The 24,000-nt window shown below is 37.3% G+C and overlaps 1 protein-coding gene across 21 annotated transcripts in view; it reads right to left on the reverse strand.

Moving 5' to 3' along the window:
• MEF2C (myocyte enhancer factor 2C) overlaps positions 1 to 24,000 on the reverse strand; it is a 191,394-nt gene that overhangs the window by 95,170 nt on the left and 72,224 nt on the right. For 20 of the 21 annotated variants that reach the window (XM_075180752.1, XM_075180725.1, XM_075180691.1 and 17 more), the window contains one exon: positions 7,061 to 7,250. In XM_075180752.1, the coding sequence (XP_075036853.1) occupies positions 7,061 to 7,114 (54 nt within the window). In that variant the 5' untranslated portion in view covers positions 7,115 to 7,250. Of the gene's footprint in view, positions 1 to 7,060; positions 7,251 to 9,170; positions 9,286 to 24,000 lie in introns of those variants that run through there. The other variant, XM_075180682.1, reaches the window with a different exon arrangement.

Raw genomic sequence — 24,000 nt, forward strand, 5'->3', positions numbered from 1 at the left:
AGTAAATAATATTCAAAACAACATACAATACTAAATCATACAAATAATATTTGGTAAACTGCATTCACAAAAACTGTAAGTTAGACCTTAAGCAGAATTCTCCCTAAAACCTTAAGCCAGTTAGTTTCCCATTGCCTCATCCTAACATTTGCCCTCATTCATAAATGTGAATGGTTTTTACAGGCTTACATCTCACTTTTTTTAAACAAATGTGGAAAAACATTTTCCAGCTTTTAAAATTTGCTTAAAAAAAAAATTCTGATATAACACAATTCTGAAATGCAGGAATCTTAAGTGACACAAAAATTCACTTCATACCTGCCCTAAAGCTTCGGAATTCCACAGGGGAATAATCCATATAATGATATTTTAATAGCTACATTTATTACAATATAATTTGGCATAAGGCAGACTTTCAGTCTCATCACCACTTTTTCAGAGACTATAAATTACTCTCAGGTGCAAGAACCATATTATTCCACAGACACAAAGCACCTCTCTATGCCTTTCCCCCAATGTCTTTTTGATAAATAGGCCATACACGGTCATCACGCAGAACAGGACACACAATAGCTTATCTTGTCTAGGAGACATGCCGTACAGATCATGTGGTCACTGTATCTAGTGCAGCATTATAAGGGACTCAACTAGATGGATCTACCTCTACCTTACAGCATAAAATGAGCAAAACTGGCAAATCAATATCTTAGGAACATTAATTGGTTGATAAATGTAGATTTGTTTGTATAGATCACACCTTTTAAATCTTATTATGTAAAATAATTAAAATGGCAATAATTCAAGATTCAATTACTGAAAGACAAATTAGTTATTATGTAGTTAAAAAAGTCAAGTAAACATCTATTTCAGAATTTAATACATAAAAAAGAAATAAGCATTTATTGAAAAGGTTGCCGAAACTATCCTGTAATTACGAAAATCTAGTTGATCTAGAAGCAGATCGGCCCAATAATGTAACTTCAGTACTTTTGCAACACAACTCAGGTAGACATGTACGTAGTTTTGCTTCTAGCTGTAAGAAGAGTATTGTGCACACAAGGACACGTCCATGTTTTATCCAGGCTGACCTCTGTTCAGTTGCTTGATTAGCACAACTTTAAAGCACTTATATTTATCCCTCTGGAGAAGTGAACATGGGGCCTGAGTCACTTAGGAGAGCAAACCATAAATAAGGGGTAAATTTGCACCTGGGCAAAACCATGTTGCATTTGAGGGGGAGGTAAATTTAAAATTAGGGTACAGATTTATAGTTGGGGAAGGGAATTTCCTAGATCAACTTTATATTTCAGTGTAAAAATAAAGCTATCAATTATTTGGGGCATATTCAATTCCGATCCCGATCCGCGGGATTGCGCCGGAACGGCCGCGAACCTAATCCGCGGTACCGCAATAACGTGGATTTTCATTCGCAGCCCATAGGGCTGCGTACGAAAATCCGCGTTATTGCGATACCGTATTACCGGCAGTAGTGTGCATTTTCCGCGGTAACGCGCGTTACCGCGGATCGGATCGGAATTGAATATGCCCCTTTGTGTGCTACATGAAAAACAGTATTTAACTTATATGCAAAATAATAAACTCATTTGCGCCCCTTGCAGTGTAACATAGGTTGTCCTGGAGAACATTTGCTCCTTTTTTACCTTACTTTCCTTAATGACTCTATTTGTGGACTTTATTTGTGATGTGCACTGTATTCATGCCCCAAATCTCTTAGGTTTTGCCGCAGTGTGTCTAGATAGTCTGTCTGGAACACTTCAAGTTGTCGGTCTACAGAGCTTCATCCGTAATCTTGAAAAGTACCTAGGCTTGTGGTTGTAATCCAACCTACTAATACTTTGGAACTATCCTTTTTATTAAATTAATACATTTTACTTCTTTTTCTTAAAATACTGCACATTTTAGTGTCATCTTGTAGCTTAAGTTAGGCATGAGAGTGACGTGAAAACAGAACTGTCTTTATTATATGTGTTTTGTTTTTTGAAGTTTTTGTTTACACTGCTCTAAACTAAAAATGTGCTTTCCAAGCAGTGATGTAATGTGCCTCATTAAAGTGTAGAATGAGACCTGGGGGTATATTTACTAAACTGCGGTTTTGAAAAAGTGGAGATGCTGCCAATCAGATTTTAGTTATCATTTATTTAGGTAGTACATTCTACAAAATGACAGCTAGAATCTGATTGGTTGCTATAGGCAACATCTCCCCTTTATCAAGCCTGCAGTTTAGTAAATATACCCCTGATATCTCACAGCCCAGAGCTGGTGCAAAAGCTAAGTGTTTCTGCAAAAGTGAAAATGGCTGGGCGTCTCTCTCTGCACAGCCAGGAGCCCCGTTAAAAATGCTTCCTCTCCACCCAATTATCTGATTTTAATATTCTCAATCCACGATATGAAATATTGTTTTCAGGGCCGGTGCTAGGATCCCCGGCGCCCTAGGCGCAATTTTGAAATCCGCCCCCCCCAAAATAAATCCGCCACCCACCCCCAAAATATCACCCCCCCCCTCAAAAAAAAACAAAAACCGCCACCCTTCCCCCACCCCAAATATCCGCCCCGGGACTTTCCTTACCTTAAACTCCATGACGCTGCTCCTCTCTGCAGGGTCCCGTCCCTCACTGACACTGTCGGGCCCTGATGATGATGTCACGCCCGACAGTCAGTGAGGAGAGGGGGAGTGGAGGAGACGGAGGTGCGCCCGCCACATCTGCTGTTCCGGACCACAAAGTTTTGCTTGGTAGGAGCAGAGCAGGTGCTGAGCCCGTTCAGTATCTGCGGGCCGTTGCGGCGATGGTGATCCATAGCTGTGCGGCAGCCGTGGAAGGTATGCCCGCGGTCGCCACACAGTTTTACAGTAAAAAGTATATCTGCTTTTTAATCCTGTGGCACCCTTCAGAGCCCGCGCCCTAGGCAACTGCCTAACGTTGCCTAATGGGAGCGCCGGGCCTGATTGTTTTTGCCCTGTTCTTCACAACTGGTTCCACCGATGCGCCTACTCTTTACTTACCAAATAATGCCTTGCTCAACCCAAATACTTCCATAATCCGATGCAAACTTCTGCTCCTCCGCAAACACCGCCATACTGCCCGCGAACCAATGCTCGTTGACAGAAATCTAGTTGCACCAAAGCAACGGAGGAGATAGACATCTCCAGACAGGATGGGCCTTGGCCATTTTGAATGTGATTAATGAGGCTCACCATAGGCACTAAGGGAGATATCGCCTCAATGTTCAGCTGCGCCTATTGCCGGTCATTACGGTAGGAATCTCCGCTCATTTTTCTGCGCACCTCTATGGGATGCGAGAAAAAATGAGTGGAGATTCCTGTAATATATCAGACGTGAGGTGCCTCCGACTCTCCGTGGACATTCTGCAGACACCTCACACCGAGTTGAATCTCCCCCTATGAATGCCACAAGAGTTCTGCAGCGCTGAACATAGGGGCAAATAATCTCTTTTTCAAATGATACATCCACCAAGCGGGTGAACAGAGCTCAGGCTGGGTGGCTAAAGGGCACAATCACAAGTACTGTATGTATCTAGCCTATATATCATGTTTTTTTTCTTTTTGGTGTTATGTATAATTTTGGCTGCAAAAGATGGTTGTGTTATTTTTTTCCAAAAACCAAGATCAGAACACATTCACAATCCATTTTAATAGGTGTGAAGTCGCCTGGTAACTTTTATTTTAAAAATGCACCTTTGATTAAAAGATATGATTGCAATGTTACCTTTTAACTAGACATACAAGAGATACTTTCCCTTGAGTCCTACCTCAATTTCCAGAAATTCAACATTACTGCACCTGCATTTGACAACTATTTTTTATATCAATAATACGGTTTTAGTTTAGCTGTTTGATGACATTTTTCATGTTATCTCATTCAATGTTAACAAGACCGTCATTCAGATATAACATGGTTTAGAACATGTATGTGAAGTAACAAACATACCTTTCATCCATCCTGGGCTTAAAAATCACATGTTAATAAATGAATGAATATTATGGAAACTCAGAGATCTTATCCTCAATGCAAATGGTCAATTATTTTACCAAAATAAGTGCTAATAAATTTACTGCATTCAATATTTTGCTTCATCTTTCCAGAAATGTTTATAATTCATTTTTACCGTCTGCAGGTTGAAACCATTTTGGATATTGTTACATCGGATGAGCACTGACCGCAGGTAACATCCTGGGTCAGTGCTCCATAATAAGATTTCTAGGGCTTATGTCTTTAAGGAGAGTAAAGCATAAAAAAGGAGTAACTTTGCATCAACAAAACCATGTTGCATTGGAGAGGGAGGTAAATTTAAAATGTGGGGAGAGATTTTTAGTCAGGGTAGGGCATGTCATAGATCAACATGAACTTTTAGTGTAAAAATAAAGCCATCAAGTATTTGTGTGCTAGATGAAAAAACAGCCAGTATTTAACATATGTGCAAAACAATAAACTAATTTACACCCGTTGCAATGTAACATGGTTTGTCCATTGCTCTCCTTAATGACTCAGGCCTGTAGAATGCAGTTGTCTGGGGCATTATTAGCTCCTATTACTATTGCTTGGTCACAGATTAGCACAAGCTTAACTTCAGTGTATCTAAAAGTCTACATCATACTTGCCAACTCTTCCGGACTTCCGGATGAGTATGGCAGCCTACCGCATCTGCCCACTCCCAGTGAAGTGGGCAGAATTAGATCTAAAATACTACGATTCTGAGGGAATCGTGACATTTGACCCTGCCCCTGCTGTACAATGACACATTTGCATCATTACATCACATTGGATTTTAACACTTGCTAAACTGTGAAGAAGCATGGTTGTGTATGATAGAGATCAGTGATTCCTATTGTAGTAAACTACCCTTCTATTGGCATACTATGCATTCAATTAGGATAGCAATGCCAATGATAAAACATATTCCTTGTAAGGGGTACGTGTGTGTATTATAGTCATCTGGACAGATGACCTTCCTGTATACAGATCCCGAGAACCTGGGTGCACCTTATCCCACAATGTGTAGTGTTGGATGCTGCAGTGTGGGAATGTTTTTTTCTGGCAAATGACTAATCATGACAACTGAATGGATCCCAAGATTGGAAGCAGCAAAGTTTTTTACATCTGCAAGCGGTCGTGGCATGAACCGTAATGGAAATGTTATATTCCTTTCCCATCTTCTTTGGTTGAGTTTTTTTGTCTGAAAAGTTTGGCAAATTTGCTACATTGCCATAAAGCCACACTCGTCTATGAACTGGGGTTTACAAGTCTGCAGTAAGATTATATGTTTTTCATCCACTTCTAAACTGAGAAATTAATCTGTGGTTTTATACAATAACAATCTCCTTATTACTTTTCACAATGACCCTCCTTTCCTACCTAGGAAAACAGCTTACCCTGAAGGTAACAAGTTACTGACATCAGCATACTGTTGCCTGATATATTTGAAGGGGTTTCATGGAAGTTTACCCCAAGGTTTTATTTGATGGGTGGGGAGAAATGATTTTTCCTAAAACAAGTTAGAAAACTGTAGTTGTTCATTAATGACAGTGACTAGATAATAATGACAGTGTGGTATCCTAATTCAAATCCAAGTGTCAGCTCCTTGGACAAATCACATTGTCTACCTGAGGCCCAGGTACATGACTACTTTGGGTGAGAAATCTGTGCCTGAATAAATATATGTAAACCACTGGCTAAAATTACATGTGGTATATAAAATAAATAAATGTTCGAAAAACTGTATCATACCAAATGTTACTGTCATTCTAGCTTAGCATTATATCACAATAGCATAGATCTTAAGCCAAACACATTTTCCATTCATATTTTCTACCTTCTGTCAAAGCTACAGATCAAGCATATGTTGGCAGCATCTCGTTGAATAATCGTTATAGAAAATGTATGGGTGTTATCCTTACATATCACACCTGCAATGTTTAGATCAGCATTTTCCTAGTGACCCCACAATCATTAGGAACATCTATTACACTGCTGTAGAGACATATATCCAGCAGAGAATATTAGAAAGAGGAATATGTGTGCGTGTGAACAATGGTGTCTCCATACAATTATCCTGCCTTTCCCAATGTTTTCCTGACAATTATGTTCATGTTACATTTTCTAAAGCGCTAGTCTTTAGTTTTTTTGCTTTTAGCTTTAATTTTAAATTACAATTGATAATGCAGCAGAATGACATGCTAGTATATCAGCGGCATAGCTTTTATTTTGAGTTAAAGTGACACTTTTGGAGCCACCCCATGAGTTTATCCTGAAATATTCAACATTACACCCCAAATGCAACAATTCAGAAGAGAAGAGTTACATGGAAGTGGAAAGGGGAAACTGTTCTTCCAAAGAAGTACAGCTGGGTGCTATGGTGCTCCAATTCGTCCTAAATGTAACATATGTTAATTTTGGATTTTCTAGCATATGCAGTTTGCTTCCAGTGCTTGTTGTGACTGATTAGTTTCTATTAAATGACAGAGACTGCATCACGATAACTGATGTTCCACTGCACATTCCCCTGATGTTGTTTGAGTAACACTGCTTTACAGAGAATCAGAAAACCAATCCACTGCCTCTTAGAGTAGCATGCCATTGTCGTGTCTTAGTTTGTTCATAAAAATAAAATGAAAATTTAACGTGTAAAAGGATGACCTTTACAGTGCAGTTATACTCTGTACTCTCCAAGCACAGTAAAACATTTGAAGGCTAGAGGTTTATGTGCAATATATTCTTCTCTCCAAGTCTGCGCTACAGAGCCACATTCACCATCATTATACAGTGTTATGATCAGAGGGTGTCAAGTTTTTCCTACGAATGCGACCGGCTGCTTCTATTCTAGTTGCTGAGCTGGTGCCACTGTTGCTTTGCTTGTCAATTAATTATTTTTACAATTTAATAAAACCCAATGTTTATACATTGTGCCTACCTCTTAATTTATTCACTGTGATTAATTATACAAGTGTGATCTTAAGGAAAGACTCAAAACTCTCTGTACTGATGAGGCTGGTCCATGATATTCTCCCTCCGCTCTTTCCTACCTGTCTGTTACGTTCATCCATTATCCTCGTGATCTGAATCTTTTTTCTCCCCATAGTCCCCGTTTTTCTTTCTTCTCTCGTCCTTGAAACAATGTATCTTTCCTTCTTCTACCCTTCTCACGTCTTTCTGTTGACAATTCTTTCACTTTCCGATTTGCCTTTTTCAGTTTACAGATCCTGACATCCGTACCTGTTTGTGGGAAAGAAATGAAAAATAAATATCTGAAAATTAAACTTTTAACTAACCAATGAATTGTCAAATTTAAGTCTATTAAAGTAGGGTTGACATATATTTATGAAATGATGTATGAAAGCCTGTGACCAGGTTTTATTCCCCACACCTGATTGGACAGGACATTCCCTGAGCTTGATATGGAAACTGGGGTTAATTAGCATTTATAAAAAAAATAAAAATATGATAAATCTACACGGATAATAATTGGTAAAATAAAATGTAGAAACTCTAAGAAACTGAATGGACTCTGCAGTCTTAATATAAATAATATAAAGTCTGCAAAATAAAACAGATCTATGTACACATAGTATACAAATTTAAACAGTGATAATAACAGGATATCTGCAGTCCCTATACCAAAACAATATCATCATAAGGCATGAACGCGCTGCGCTAACTTCTTTAAACAAACATTCTTGTTTTTCGTTTGAGAGAAAAGGAAGAAAAATAATGACTCTTGAAAAAAAAATGAATCTCCCTTAATAAACATGTGCTAATTTGGCCATCTGAGTGATTTCTGCAGTACTGGCAATTCTTTATTTTGACTATGCACGTGGTAACGCTGATTATTCAAAAGCAGTATGCTCCTATCACTCTCTGTTATAAAGCCCATTAGGGGAGATCAAGGTTATTTCTAACACACTGCAAACAAGGTTTCTGGCTCTTATAAGGTATACAACTTGAAGACTAAAGCCAATAATTAGCATTATAAACCATAATAAAAAAAAAATACATAAAAAATACAGAGTTTGTAAAGTTACATGCGGATAAACCTATCAAATGCCTCAGGAGTGTGCTGTCATGTGCTGGCCCTTCTGGCATTAATAGGGTTAAAGTTAATACCGAGCAGGACAGTTGTATATGGATAAGGATGTCCTTTCCTGCTTCTCACAGCCAAACTGATAGACTCCACCAATGCAAGAAGTAACACTAAGCCGATGTCCTGGCAGTTTAATCCATTGTTTGGCTCTAATTCAAAGCTGTTGAGGTAGAAAAGCTGCTACACACTGGGGATGAGTGCAGAGACACTGCCGGCTTCTTTGAATAAAAAGACAGCGCGCTTATCCTATTCACTTAAGTTCCTTATTTGACTGAGCACTTGCAATAACATTCTGCTGTCAGACAATGTCTCTTGTATTTACCCTGTGTACTCATTGTGGCAGATTCCTTTTATTTTCAAATCAATACAAGAATGTATTTGACTAGCACCACCTTTTAAGAGACATACGCATAGCATTAGTATTAGCACAATTACATGTGTGTGTTCATTTGTTGTACATAATGCTTGTTCAGAAGTTGGGGCTTTTCACTTAAAATAGGAGAACTATATACAACACTTAATCTACTATACTATATTAAACACAGCAACACTGTACAACTACAGCTACAAAATATAGCATATACTACATTCCATTAGTAACTTGCTTTGTAAACACATATGGTAGCAGGACAAGGCAGAATAACTATACGATCATACTAGCCAAGCACTCAGTCTATCCCTATAATATACTGTAAATCACAATGACTGTTATGTACATCTGAGCTTCTTCAAGTGATTCCTCACAAACGTCTTTAAATAGACCACTTGCTAAATCCATCATAAGCTATGAAAGCAACATTCTAATATTTTAACTACTTCAAATGACAAAACAATAAATATAATAACAACCAAAATGATACTAATAATGATAATATTAATAATAACATCAATACATTAATTCAAAAAAGAGGAAGACAATGAAAATGCATTGAGTTCACTATCTGTATCGTGTATATTGACCTGGATAAAGTAAACTGGTCACAAAACATAAGGCACAGCAGGAAACGTGACCATGTTACATTACACTTGCTCTTATGTTTTGACAGACTTCTTACCTCAGACATTAAGTTATAAAGTAGTTCACAAGCACATGCAGGACCCAAAGGAGCTTAATAGGCTTTCTCTGTGACCGTAAGCCAATATGCTAATCCTCAGGAAAGGCATATGGAACTACTTCCCTTCCTTTCTTTCAGCTGAAGCCAGTGCCACTATCCACTTACAGCACTGTGCCTACATAAGCTTCTGTTCACACTGGGGTGGAAGGTCAGTGTGGACAGCTTACATGATTGGATAGCAGGATGAAAGCTGATTTATGGATCACGACTCTGGAACCCAGTGAGAAAGGAGAGATCACAGAGCAGCTAGAAAGGACACAATCCTCTCCCAGTACAGTAACATAATGCTCAGTCCCTCCCACTAGGCTTATCAGGACTACATTTTCATACTTTCAAACAAAACGTTTTAAACAGCTTGGAGAAAAAGTAAATAATAGCATGCAACAGATAAGAAAAATATTTGCAAAATCTTTGCAAATTCCTTTTACCCCTCTTGTACAGGACAAAACTGCTACTATATATAGAGTTAAGGGGCAATTTTTCAGCACCTGATCTCAGGGTTGGAAATGATCACTAAAGGGGGGGCAGTTGGACTTGGTTCACAAAAAAAAACGATTTGGGGGCCATAGTGGAATTTTTTTGGGCTTTATTGTTTTGTAGCAGTTGATTATCTTTTGCACATCTTTATGCTTAATTTGTTAAACTGAAGGCTGCTATTATTAAGATGAATCATAGATATTTTTTTATTTTTTTTATCTAGACTTCTTGGCACTTTATATTTCTATATATTTAATATTATTAAAGTTGCTTTATTCTACATAAAAAAAAATAAGAACTAAAGCACAAACAAAATATCTTGCATAGAAAAGCACAAAATGTCTATTCTAATAAACATAACTTTGGCTCTTCCATGATGTCATTGTTTCTTTTCGTGTAATGATGTCACACACAGGAATCAGGGTCAAAGGTGAAACAAAGCTTCCTTATCTTATTTATACATTGTGCTATCAATTCTGATGGCATTGTACTGAAAGAACAATGTATGGATCATGCTTCTTCTCTGATCCAGAAATCTGTTAACATCAAACTTATTCTTAATATAGCATCCTCACCTTACCTGTAATTAACCTATGTTATTACGTTTATGTACTGATTTTATGACACATGGCTTACACCATTTTGCATTGCATTATTACATAGCAAGGTTGAAAACAGAGACATGTCCATCAAACTTAACCCTTTATACATATGTATTATTATTATAAATATTATTACAAATACCTTATATGCATACTCTTCAAAGAAACTAGGCGGAAAGTAATACCAGGTCATGATAGACTGAGCATCATGTGAAATATAGTTTTGAATTAGTTGGTTAACCAATGGTTGGTTCATTACTGTCTAGGGGGACAAATTGCTTTACAATAATGTTTTTTTGTGGGGACAAACAAAGGGGCCTATAGACCTCTATCTAAATCACCAGCTGAACATTTTAAACAATCAAACAAGACTGCAAATTTCACATATAAATTCATACTGTCTACTACTTAATACACATTCCTGTAATTTACTGTTTTACAGTGCATTTAATATTAAAGGGGTTTCCAAACAAACTATAGCTAATGTTCACATTTGAATAGTTTGCCAATCCTGTGTTATGTATTAAATTCAGCAAATTATGACCAGAAATGTGTATGACTTCATATGACAAGATGTATGTTATGACTAAGCATAGTGACAACCACCAGGGCAGCACAAGTGGCTGCTATGCTGCCCAGCGGTGCGGGGGATATCGGCGATACTGGTATGTTGTGCACGCTCAAAATAACAGGGCACATGCTCCATAGCGGATGGACATGTGATTGGACCCTGACAAAGCATAACTGCTTAAGAGTCAGAATGCATGCTATCAATTCTCTAGGAATTAGTGACACCTCTAAGGCACTGATTGGCTGCATTCTGATGAAAATTGTCTCAACCCACAAAAATAGGCTGCCTCCGATGAGTGTTAGCAATGGGTACACGGTAGGTGAAATTATTGGCAGAAGACTGTAGGCATGGCCAGTTCTAGACTCAGTGGAGCCCAGAACACAAAGTACCTTTGGCTCCCCTCCTCCCCCAAAACTCCAATATCTGTACTAACCACATCATTGGCTTGGATGATAATGATCTCCAATTGTCCTATGGAAGCATACTCCCCAAAGCGGGAGCACTGACTATTAATGTTGCGGGAGACAGGGTTAGTTCAATGCATGGGTCAAAAATATAAGTAAAGTTACATCCAGGTTATGGTTCCCTTTAGTGCCTTTGCTCTCCATATCATGCATACATCCAGGTCAATAACATGTATTGTTATGCATAATAAATAGAAAATACAGTTTATGCCAGTTAAACTGAACGACTGCTTTCAGCTGTCACATAGTACCATTTGCTAATGGCCTGAGAAAAAGTAGCCGCAAACATTATCCAGAGTCTTGCCGGTAAATATATTAGGTTTTTGGGTTCTGGTGCCAATCAACCTCCTGTGTTTAAAACGTATTTGCTACCTTCCATCCCACCTAATTTGTGAAGCCATTAGCAATTATTCCATTGGCAGCTCAGTCAGAGAGTAAATCAATTGTGATTTAAACTCCTTTGAACAGGCTATAAGTGAGCTATCATTTGCAATCTTCGTTCAGGCAGCAAGAGAGTGATTGAACAGTTAGCATTTTACCGTTTCTCTCATAAGCACATGGAAGTCTAAAGGATTTACAATAATTTATGACATAAAAAAAGCAAGTAGGCCTTTAAAGTCAGATAATATTAAAGCAACACTTCCTGATAACAAAAATAAGACATACAACCCCATGCAATAAAAAATATGTATCTAGCAGGACTGGACATCTAATTTGCTTTCTAATTTGCTTGCTAATTTATATATATATATATATATATATATATATATATATATATATATATATGTATAAACACATATATATATATTGCGACTCCAGGCCTTACATATATATATATATATATATATATATATATATATATATATATATATTTATATTTATTTATATATATATATAAGGCCCGGAGTCGCAATATCATATTTGACAAGGTTTCAAGGCAACAAATGTAAATGCAAATTCTTCTCATTTAAATAATCACTGAGCTACAAAAATGTAAATTCCCCCATAATTTCCTATACACATACACCCTGGTCTTATTACTTCTTTATTTCTTGTGCGCCTTTGGCAAAGATTTCAAATTCTACATGGAAAGATATGTATGAGGACAAATTGTTGCAGTTGAAACACTAGGACTCTGCTAAGCAGTGTTTATGCGAAATGAAAAAAAAATCTTGTAACGAAAAAAATACAAAACCATAAAGCAGAGTATTCTGGAGTATGGACAATCTGCAACATTCTGCAAGACAAACAGAAAAATCAGACTGCTCACTAAAAAAATGAGGAACTTCAATTTCACAGACTTCTGTTCACCGTATGTTGCGGCAAGAGCACAGAACAGAAGGAAGAGTGATTTAAGCCTCTGTTAAGAAAAAAAAAAATTGAAATGGACAGAAGCTGATCATCTGCCCAGAAATGAATGCTTTCTGGATGGCTATATTCTGTCTTTCTGTCTTCTCTGATTTAGGAGAATCTTAACAGAATGGCAGGAAACACACACCAAGTGGTCACGGAAGGATGTGACGTCAGCAACCACGAACAATAAAAGGTGTAAAGGTGCTTCCTTCCCTAAACTGTTCCAGAAGTACAAAATGGGAACCAAAACTTGACACTTCCTTCTCTGAGCAGAGATGTCTGAATTTGCCCTGAAGCAGCACCCTGAACACAATGCCTATCAAGAAGGATGGAGTGCTCAACTGTAAGAATGAGCCTTGAGTCTCTGTTCTAGAGAGGGCAAAAATAAGCACAGGAGGATACAGATATATAAATAAAAAAGAAGCTTGAAAAAAAAAAAAGATCTAACATAATTGGCAGTAGGTTATTTTACAACATTGGACACATGATTATGTCTAAAAGTTAATGCTATGTTCAAAATAAAAGCAGCGGAGCTTTCGTTGCTCTGAGATAACACACCAAGGGGTGGCTGCAATTTGTTACTGCCAGGGGCGCACGCAGGGGGAAGGGGGTTCTGGGTCTCCAGAAACCCCTCCCCTCCGCTAAAAAAGTGCCCTATATAGCGGCACTGTACTATACAGCAGCCGCGGCGCTGTCAAAGAAGCATCCGCGGTGGTGCTGTATTGTACGCGCGGGCGCATGCGTGGCAGCTCTCGGGTTTTTTTCTTTTTGGGGGTGGAGGGGAAACCACCCCTTAAAAATACTCCATGCGCCCCTGACTGCATAACCCTCACATGTATGTCCTAGTGATAATCTGGTGCAGTTTGAATTACAATTTCTGCATACAGAAATCTGTCCTATATTATCTAGCAATAACAACATCATCTTAATTATAGCCGACAATAAAATTAAGAATAATATTATAATATTTAGTGTTGTATATGTATAAGGGCATAGCCACAAACACATACACTTATCAGATTTCATTAACCAAACGATTCACTATTGCATATTTTAGAACATGTTTTTCCATCCAGGTGGGTGGTAATGCTTGCTTACATTACAACTGATAAGAAAACTTCGCAAAGCAAAATATTCAAGGCTTCTCAATGCATGTAAAACAAGTGTGATAACAGAGTAACAGCTGAGTGAAAATACATTCTCTGTTAGACTTGTACATTTGCTATTGTTGCCTTTTCTCTATAGGCGGTTTATGTAATGCACAGACCATAAATTCATATCATAAATAACGGCAGAGGCAATTTTATTAAAGCAAGGCAAAGAGGTCATTTTTTTTTAGATTCTGACTTAATTATTTATTACTATACTATTTTATAAACATTACTATTAGTACTATTCATAATAAATATATTTAGTACCATCGTTGCCACAGTTTAAAGATGATTTTCAGGGACACATCTCAGCAAGTCACATCTCAGTGGACCATGGAGAATTACAATTCCCATTAGGTCATGTTTTAAAAAAAACTAATTTGAAGGCACTTTTTACATGAACAATAATTATCTTATAAGACATCCCACATTCAGAAAAGGATGAATATTATTATGCAGTCATCGCCATTTATTTTTATAGCGCCACCAAATACGCAGCCCTTAACAGAGAATATATTTTTGTCCTTCACATCAGTCCCTGTACCATTGAAGCTTACAGTCTATATTCCTTACCACATACACATGCATACACACAGACTAACGTTAATGTTATCAGCAGCCAATTAACCTATCAGTATGGGGTTTTTTGGATTGTGGGAGGAAACCGGAGCACCCGGAGGAAACCCACGCAAACACGAGGAGAACATACAGACTGCACACAGATGTGTTTGAGAATCAAACTCATGAGCCCAGCGCTGTGAGGCAGAAAAGATAACCATGGTGCTGCCAAAAATATAAATGAACCATTTAAACCCAGCATGCTCCCTGGAAAATATAGAGAGTTGGTCGACTATGGATTTCTACTCTCTTAAAGGATGGGACCCCCAATTTTTATAATACCCTTCGCTCTGTTATTGTAAACTACACCAGAAAGAATTTTCTTCTCTCAATGAGTAAGAAAATCAGGGGCATTTCCAGGCAATTGGACCCAGCACAGAGTGATTGGATCTTTGGATTTTAAATTACTTTTTCTAACCTGGTGTAAAGGAATAGTCCTTAGAATACATTTATATATTAGTTACAAAAATCACCAAAACTATATGTGAAACTAAGCAAGTGATGGCAGCAGGCGGCCCTAGCGCTGAATGCACTCCTATCGCTGAATGCAGCCCTATTGCTGAATGCAGCCCTAGCGCTGAATGCAGCCCTATCGCTGAATGCAGCCCTGTCAATACTATCTCAGCTTTATGTCATTCTGGCCCCAGCTCTTATTCATTGCTTTATACCCTTCTTCACTTAACCTGTGACCCCAGCTCTTATTCTGACATCAAGGGTAATGCGCGGCCTCTTTGAAGGTTAGAGAACTGCCCTTGAAAGGTATCAGATTCAATTAGATGGCACGAAAGCTGTACAACTTTGTTTTGTGATCGCCAAATGGTGTTTTTCCAATATAATAAAGTACATGTTTTTACACTATTATACCACTGAGCAATAACAATATAGTTTAAATTGCCAACATGTGACTCATAACCAAAAACACAACCTTTACGTATGAAATCATTCAAAACTGCACAAGCTATGTATAGCAGCAGACCTAAATGGGAATATTAGGCTTCATGTACCATAGAGAACACCATGCCTGCATGTCATTTCAGTTACTCTCTACTCTACCAACGGCGCAATTATATTTTCCAATTTTTGCCTAAATTAAAAACCACACAATACAGCTTCATGTTGGTGAAATTTGCAGTAATATAAAAATAACCTTAAAACCAAAACCTCTTTTTAATAGATCTATGTATATAAGGTTCAGGTATATATATATATATATATATATATATATATATATATATATATATATATATATATATATATTTATTAGGTAGAACTGTGAATTGCCTGTTTAATTTGAACTGCTGTGGCAGTGCTGCTGCTCTGCAGAGTGTAACTTACTTACACCAGCTCCCAGAATCATGTTGCTGCCAGCGGGCCTGCAGTATATTAGAGAGAAAATGACTGAAGAGATTTCTCTGGCAGAAAAGGGGTTAGCTTCTGCTGCCTGGAGACAGATTCAGGCACAATATGCAAAGATGGCTCGGAGAACATATCAATCTTGCCTGGAGTTCACGACAGCTGAAAACTTTGCTGTAATATTTCCACTGTTACTTTTTTTTCCCAAGGACAAAGGAGATAAAAATGTATGTCAAATATGTAGAAAGATGGAGGAGAAAAAAAGAAGGCGAGAACACCTGCAAATTGTAACTTAGGTAGGAAAATGTCACCTTATGTGATTCAGTCTTATGTATACACAGGTCGTGTGTTATCTGCGACTCTCCAGCTGTTGCTGAACTACAAATCTCACCATGTAAACTAACAATGGAATGCTGGGTCTTATAGTTCAACAGCAGCTGCCGAGCAAAAGATTCTGTCACAAGAGAGAATTAAACTTTGGGTTTATTTTTTGACATTGAGAACTCACTACTAGAACCTCTGCATTATTCAGGAATCGGAACTGAGTTTTAAAAATGAGTGGGGCTGAGTCAGGGTGTTAAAGGTACCGACTATCACAGCTCGAGTCCTAGTCCATTCTACTTGTAGCTGCTCATACATGTGCCGGGGCAGAGCCATCTTTTCCATTGGGCACGATGGGCAGCTGCCCGGGGGCCCCACGGGCAAGGGGGCCCCATAGGCACGGCTCTTAATGAGAATAAATAATTCTTCAAAAGTAAAAAACCTGCAAAAAAACCCTTCAAGGGTCACTGAGCAAGTACATCTATCTATCTCTATCTCTATATATCTATATCTATATCTGTATACATCTATATATCTATATCTATATCTATATCTAGGGGCCCCGGTACACTGCTTTGCCCGGGGGCCCATAATGTTGTTAAGATGGCCCTGTGCAGGGGTCTGGTAAGCCAATTTGGTTTAATTCGATCAAATGAGCCAAACATTGTAAAGTTTGTGGTCCTGCTCTGTACAAAATTAATAATCAGATTTGATTGGGTAGGATGGGAAATCTGGTTGGTAGATGAAACCCATAAGATCAAACATGGATGGTACCTGCAGCACTCTGTGATATAGTTGTACAACCTAAATCCTTGCATGTGCTACCATTTTACCAGCAGATCTGGTCTGTCTGCTTCTGGGCCAAACAACCAGATTGCCCATCCATCGCTATCTGAACATGGTTAGAATAGGCACATGTCCTTTGTTTTTTAACTTCTCAGTACACACTGCTTAGGCACTGCTAGGGTCCCATTGTGCAACATGCCTGTCGGAATACACAATCCAATCCCAATTGGAATCAGTGCTTCATAGGGTTTGAAAAATATGAGGATGAGTATAGCACTAATTTCTCTGCTCAACATCCAAATAAATGACAATTGTTTTTTTTACTGCTAAAGATAAACAATGCCGCTTTTTATCCAGTGTTCTTGTTATTGTAATGTTCCACATAATTGGCACTTTAAACCGCTGTCTCTTTAAGACTTGTTGAGGCAAGCTTTTGTTGCAAGATGTTTGTCACAAAGGTTGGGACAACTACAATGGAAAATAAAAAACAACGCAAACCCCATCTGACACGAAAACCCACCTACCTCTTCTTACCTATAATCACTCGTCAAATATATGGTTTGTTCTAATGTAGTAACAGCATATGTTTCAATGCCCATGTTTTAAGATAGACATTTTTTTTTTTAGTTCTGGTTCCAGAACAACTGAAGGGACACTCTGGAGAATGGTGAATAAGTATATAATCAAGTAAGACTAAATGACAGGTGGTCTTTTATACTGACAAAATTATATCTATCACTGATAATGATAGGTCTATGATATAGATTGCCAGCACAGCATGCTATCATACCGTTCTATGTAGAGTTTTCAGTTTCCTCACATAAGTCCTGTCTTGTGCATTAAACCATGCTTGTACCCCTCCCACCTACAGTATCCAGGGATAATACCCACCACATTTAAAAACGTGGATACTTTTATAAAAAGAAAGCCATCAAACAAGCTACTACACATAAGTTATCTGTGGCTTTCCAAAGAGACCAACATAAACGTTAAGAAATAAAAAAAAAAAATCACACTTAGCTTATTACTCATCTGAACATGTGGATATGTCAAGAACATCCAATTCATAAAATGTATTTACTCAAAACACCACACAAATATATTGGTGAAAATTGCTAATTTTGGTCTCTACGCAAATATTTAATACTGTTAAATCTTAGCAAGAAACGATATTTAGAAGTCGGTGAGGAAATACCTTTGCCTTTTGCAAGTAATACATTTCATATAATTGTCACTACTTGGTTTGGCCTGCACTATTTTGTAGTTCAAATATTATTTCTGGGATTGGGGATGGAATTTGTGTTAAAGTTTTACTTGTTTTTCTTTTGTTTTTGTTTTTTATTTTTTTGAAGTGCAGTATTTTGATTGTAAACATATATTAAATGTTCAGTTTGCCGTGCTTATTAAATGAGCTATTAATTGATCCACTAGTTATTGTATATGTCTTACTGATAAAATGTTACTAATGAATAATTCGATTAGTATTAACATTTAAAAGATATTTATGATTTAAATAAATCTAAAAATATACATATTAAATCAAGCGAATCTTCCAGAATGTATGTGAGAATAGGCCATCCTCTTCTTGTAAAGAGGGCGGGGCCTTGATTATGCCTTTTGCTGGGTGGGTCCTAATGATGTAATTTGCATAATTAAGACCACACTCCTGCTGCTCAATGATGCAATGGCGCTGGGGGCGAGAACGAGATAATGCTAATTGTGTCACATCCCCGCTTTTTTATATAATATATAATATAAAAGTGTACCTGTTAGTTACACATCATGGAGGCAGCCATTTTCTGGGCTGACTCAATATTCAGCCTATAAATTCACTAAGAACTAGTGACATCACCAAGGAACGAGGCACTTTGTGCTCTCACTCGTGTCCAGGTAATTTCAGCATCAGCGAATGCAAAATCCCCAATAAGGGCATAGTAACCAATGGGTATGTAGGACATTTTATATGGATTACTAAAAGTTTGCTTTAACGTTAACACCATATTGTAAAATAATTTGCTCTCATATTTATGATAAAATGTAACATGCAAATAAACAAAAGGCTATTGTAGCATCATAAGAGTAATGATAGTAGACAAACGAATTTGATACAAACTGGCAATTAGTTCTGATCAATTTATTGATAAAATTACAATTTAGGGTACGGATTATTGGTATTGTGCTGTGAGGGCCAGGATTTGGAGTCCAAGTTTACTATACTGGCCTCCCTAAGGCAAAATCTTGACTGGTAGCTAGCACTTTCAATTGCCATCAATTATCCCCAGTGTGATTGTCTATCCCTCTGTAATCGTATCTATAACATGAAGTTAAATGGGAATGGAGAGCACTGTGCGCCTCACAAGAGATGACTACAGAGCTTCTGTCTGAGTAAGCAAGCAGCATGAGGCTGATGATGATTACAGACTTCTTCTGGAAACTGACAGTGAAGAGTAAGGTCTTCAATAACAGCCCCGACATCTGAACGTACAGGGATAACTTAGCCTAGGTTGGCAGGCATGTCTTCAACAATAGACTGTATTTCCACAACTGATGAAACGGGGCATTGTGCACTGTAGCTGCTCAGTTCAGATTAAAAAACATAGAATATTGTTTGACATTTGCATGTAAATGGTCAGAAACTGGTGAAGGAATATGTCTCTTATTAGCATCTGCTACAGATATATATATATATATATATGAACTGTCAAAGTTTTTAACGATGGAAGACATATTCATTACCAACATTATATAACAGTATGCAACATACAATATAAACTTTGAACCTGCTGTAAATTATAAATATATCGCAATGCACTGCAGATGATCATACAAAGGATGAGACTGTAATGCCTTTATACAGGTCAAAAAAATCCAAAGTGGCTTCTAATATCCATAGTAGACAAACATTATTTCTTCTCATACACAAGTACTCCCAATAATTTCTGAAGTGATGACAGCGAACTCACTGATTATCCAGTTATTATTTATGGAACTCTATGTACCTATCAGTGTCACTTCTGTAATATATTAAAATATAAGAAGAATTTGCATGGTTATTTTTCTGCGTTTACTCAGTATCCTTTAACTATTTGAGACCCAGTGAATATTTAAACGTGTTGTCTAATATGATCAGTGTATTGAGACAGCTATCTAAACATAACACAAATAAAGATGTAGGATAGTGCTGTCAAGTCAGACTGCTAAGCCAATTTGTCACTTGTTCTCCTTTTTTTTCCTCCAACTAATTTTTGCATCCTAATCAACCTAATTAAAGCTGTGTTCAATCAAAACCTCTGATGACAATTTGCACAGCTCTATACCACAGTGGTATCTTAAAACGAGAATTAAATTTGATCTTCTGACAGCAATTATTAAATGATCCCATCCGACCCCAATTATGGCAAATAGAATACGGCCCTGTGCTGTACATATCTTCTCCGTTTCCAGTGAGTAGCCCTCCGCTGTGGTGAATTACTACACAAAGCCAATTAAAGGAAAGTCTCAAAACCTGAAGTGTGACTTCCTGTAGAAAACATTTACATTCTTAAAAATCCAGTCAAAATGAATAATAATTCCGTGGAGGAGAGCGCTCTTACAATACTAGACAAAACTGTCATTGAGCTCGACAAATATACAACACTTATATAAATGAGAGATAATGTATGGTCTAAAAATGACATTATTAGCACAAAGGGGCTCATGTTACGTTGAACGCAAATTGCTTTATTGGTGTATAACACTTTTTTACTTATGCGCAAGCACGATGGCTTAGTGGTTAGCACTTCTGCCTTACAGCACTGGGGTCATGAGTTCAATTCCCGACCATGGCCTTATCTGTGTGGAGTTTGTATGTTCTCCCCGTGTTTGCGTGGGTTTCCTCCGGGTGCTCCGGTTTCCTCCCACACTCCAAAAACATACTAGCAGGTTAATTCGCTGCTATCAAAATTGACCCTAGTCGGTGAGTGTCTATGTTAGGGAATTTAGACTGTAAGCCCCAATGGGGCAGGGACTGAGGTGAGTAAGTTCTCTGTACAGTGCTGCGGAATTAGTGGCGCTATATAAATAAATGGTGATGATGATGATGAAGCACACAAAGCACTATTTCCCAAACTAGTGCCTTGTGCACATGCTCAGATGTGAAAAAGCACATTACACGCTAAGAACGCAATTTGCGTTCAACTTAACATGAGCGCCAATGTGTGCAAAGCAGTAAGACATAAATAAATTATAACATTTGAAAAAGTAATATCACATATTTTTCATAAACCATGTGTATATATTATTAGATTATTATATTATATATATAACATTAATGCTACCATTATATTGTCATATCATACTGTATATTAAAGTATTTATCATGATCATATTTTTATCTTGCTTAGTATATATTCTATTTTTAAATTAATTCTTTCATTTAACAATTTTTTTACACAAACTAAAACTGCATTTATCATCACTAAATGTCTTTAAAGTAACAACTGTATAAGAAATAGAATCTTGTGTCTCAGAGCAACATTAAAGGTGATCTTTTTAACCTTGATTTACGCTCTAATTTATTACCATATGTTGAGTGTTGAGCTGTGGCACAGGGCTCACGTGCCTCCACATCATTAATGCAGGTAGCCTAAGGATTTACAGATTATTGTGCACTACATTAGAGAAATTGTTGAATTAAGAATCGTCTCTAGGGGATAAAGCTTCTTCAGTTAGTTTTAGGCATATGGCTTCTTCCATTCTCTGATACAGGAGAAATATATGTAATACAATACATGCTGAAAGTCACTACTGCTGAAATATTGTGTAAATCCCTCAGTAGCAGGTATTTAATTGTTTTAATTGCTATAAGTAAAATTTCAGAACTTAATGAACAGGCAAAAAGCCAACAATGACCAAACTCTTCAAACTCTACAAATGTAAAACAAAACAAAAAAACACAATTCAGCAATTTGAAAATTACAAGGCCATAGGGAGACCAGTACACCGAGCGCTACAAATTACCCATAACCCCCCCCCCCCCCATCTATTATGACATATAATAAAGTGAAAAAATAGTTATTATCTACCAGGGATTTAAAATATCAGCTTTTAACAGGACTCTGATATTCCTGAAATAGAAAACCAGGACACCCGTATGATTTGGGGTCCTGTTGAACTCGCCCACTGCTACGCTTTTATCGCAAATGTGTTATAACAGTACGACAGTTATAGGGACCAACCTTTAAAAAACTTTTTTGAAAGTAGGAAAACATTCTAAGCTCAAGAATTTCATTACCAAAAAATAGAAATGCCATGAGAAAGACAGACACATGGGAGACCTGGCTTTTGTTGGCCGGGAAATGCCATGATGATCTCTCTTAGTATGCATTGTATCTCTGTGCTGTCTATAGTCAGAGGGAAGTAGTTTCTATAAAAATGGTAATGGCTGTAAAAGAAGGGATACCGTAATATCCACTAACGCCTATCTGGTAGGGGATGTACTTATGGGGGGTGGTAAGATTTACTGTGGCGCATTACACTGTGCGGTGTTAAACAGAAGTGTCAGTACTGTAACTATACTCTTGCCAGATAGAGTATATATATATATATATATATATATATATATATATATATCATCATCATCATCATCACCATTTATTTATATAGCGCCACTAATTCCGCAGCGCTGTACAGAGAACTCATTCACATCAGTCCCTGCCCCATTGGAGCTTACAGTCTAAATTCCCTAACATACACATTCACAAACACACAGAGATAGACTAGGGTCAATTTTGATAGCAGCCAATTAACCTACTAGTATGTTTTTTTGGAGTGTGGGAGGAAACCGGAGCACCCGGAGGAAACCCATGCAAACATTGGGAGAACATACAAACTCCACACAGATAAGGCCATGGCTGGGAATTGAACTCATGACCCCAGTGCTGTGAGGCAGAAGTGCTAACCACTAGGCCACCGTGTATATATATATATATATATATATATATATATAAATAAATGGTGTATATATTTATATATATATATATATATATATATATATATATAGTGTTAAACCAGCGCCTTGGTAAGCACCCTTAATAAGTGACTTGCGTGGGGCTAAACTTTCACTGGAAGGTAAAAATAATCAATAATTTGTCTTTAAAATATTGTTTTTTTTACAGAAATCCTGTCATTATTTCAGTAACGTCTTTCTTTTCCCTCCAATTCAGAAAGCTGTAGTGATTCTGCCATTTTGACCTTAGTAGGTGCTGAGATGTGCAAATTGAAATGTTATGATTATGCTTCAGTGACAAAACTGTTAAATAGTTGTATCTAAGAAATACAGGGTTTTTTCCAATTTTGAATAAGGCCTTAGTCGGGATTCAATGAAAGGAGAACGTTTGGGTGTCTGCCTAGATTTCTGTTTATTACAGAACCAAAGTCATTATGTAGCTGGAATTATAATACAACAGAGAGGAATAGTGTTCTAAATGAACCTTAGTAAAATCATATGACATAAACTAGGCAACGGGAATATATATATATATATATATATATATATATATATATATATATATATATATACAGAGGGAGAGAGAGAGAGAGACAGGTATAATCACTGAAAGTCAACTGTGCTACATAAGAAGGACATCATAATAAGGATGAATGTAGCACAATAAACTTGTTTCACTTCTTTTCCCTTTAGTATGGCTTGCACAAGTAGAATGCTGCAGAGATGCTGTGATTACCATACCTCTCAACATTTAGAATCCAGAAATTGGGACAAAATAAGCCACGTCCACTTTAAACGAACACCACTCACAAATGGGCAACGTTTGGTAAAACTCCACCTACTTCTCTATTAAACCCCACCCCTTTTGTGGTCTGCTAATCGAGGTGTCCCTCCAAAATCGGGACCATTAGGAGTCATGGATTACATTGTAATGTGTTTATATGTGTATGTTTTGCTTGCAAAATTGCAGTCATTGGAAGAAAATGACTCCTGTGTTTGTATAAGTTACTTGTGTTCATATAAGCCTGATGGCTTCATGGTATTAAAATGCATAAGAATGGCAATTATGCAGAATGCCTTTTAATAAA

The sequence above is a fragment of the Mixophyes fleayi genome, chromosome 1 (genome assembly GCF_038048845.1).
Source record: "Mixophyes fleayi isolate aMixFle1 chromosome 1, aMixFle1.hap1, whole genome shotgun sequence".
NCBI lineage: Eukaryota > Metazoa > Chordata > Amphibia > Anura > Limnodynastidae > Mixophyes > Mixophyes fleayi.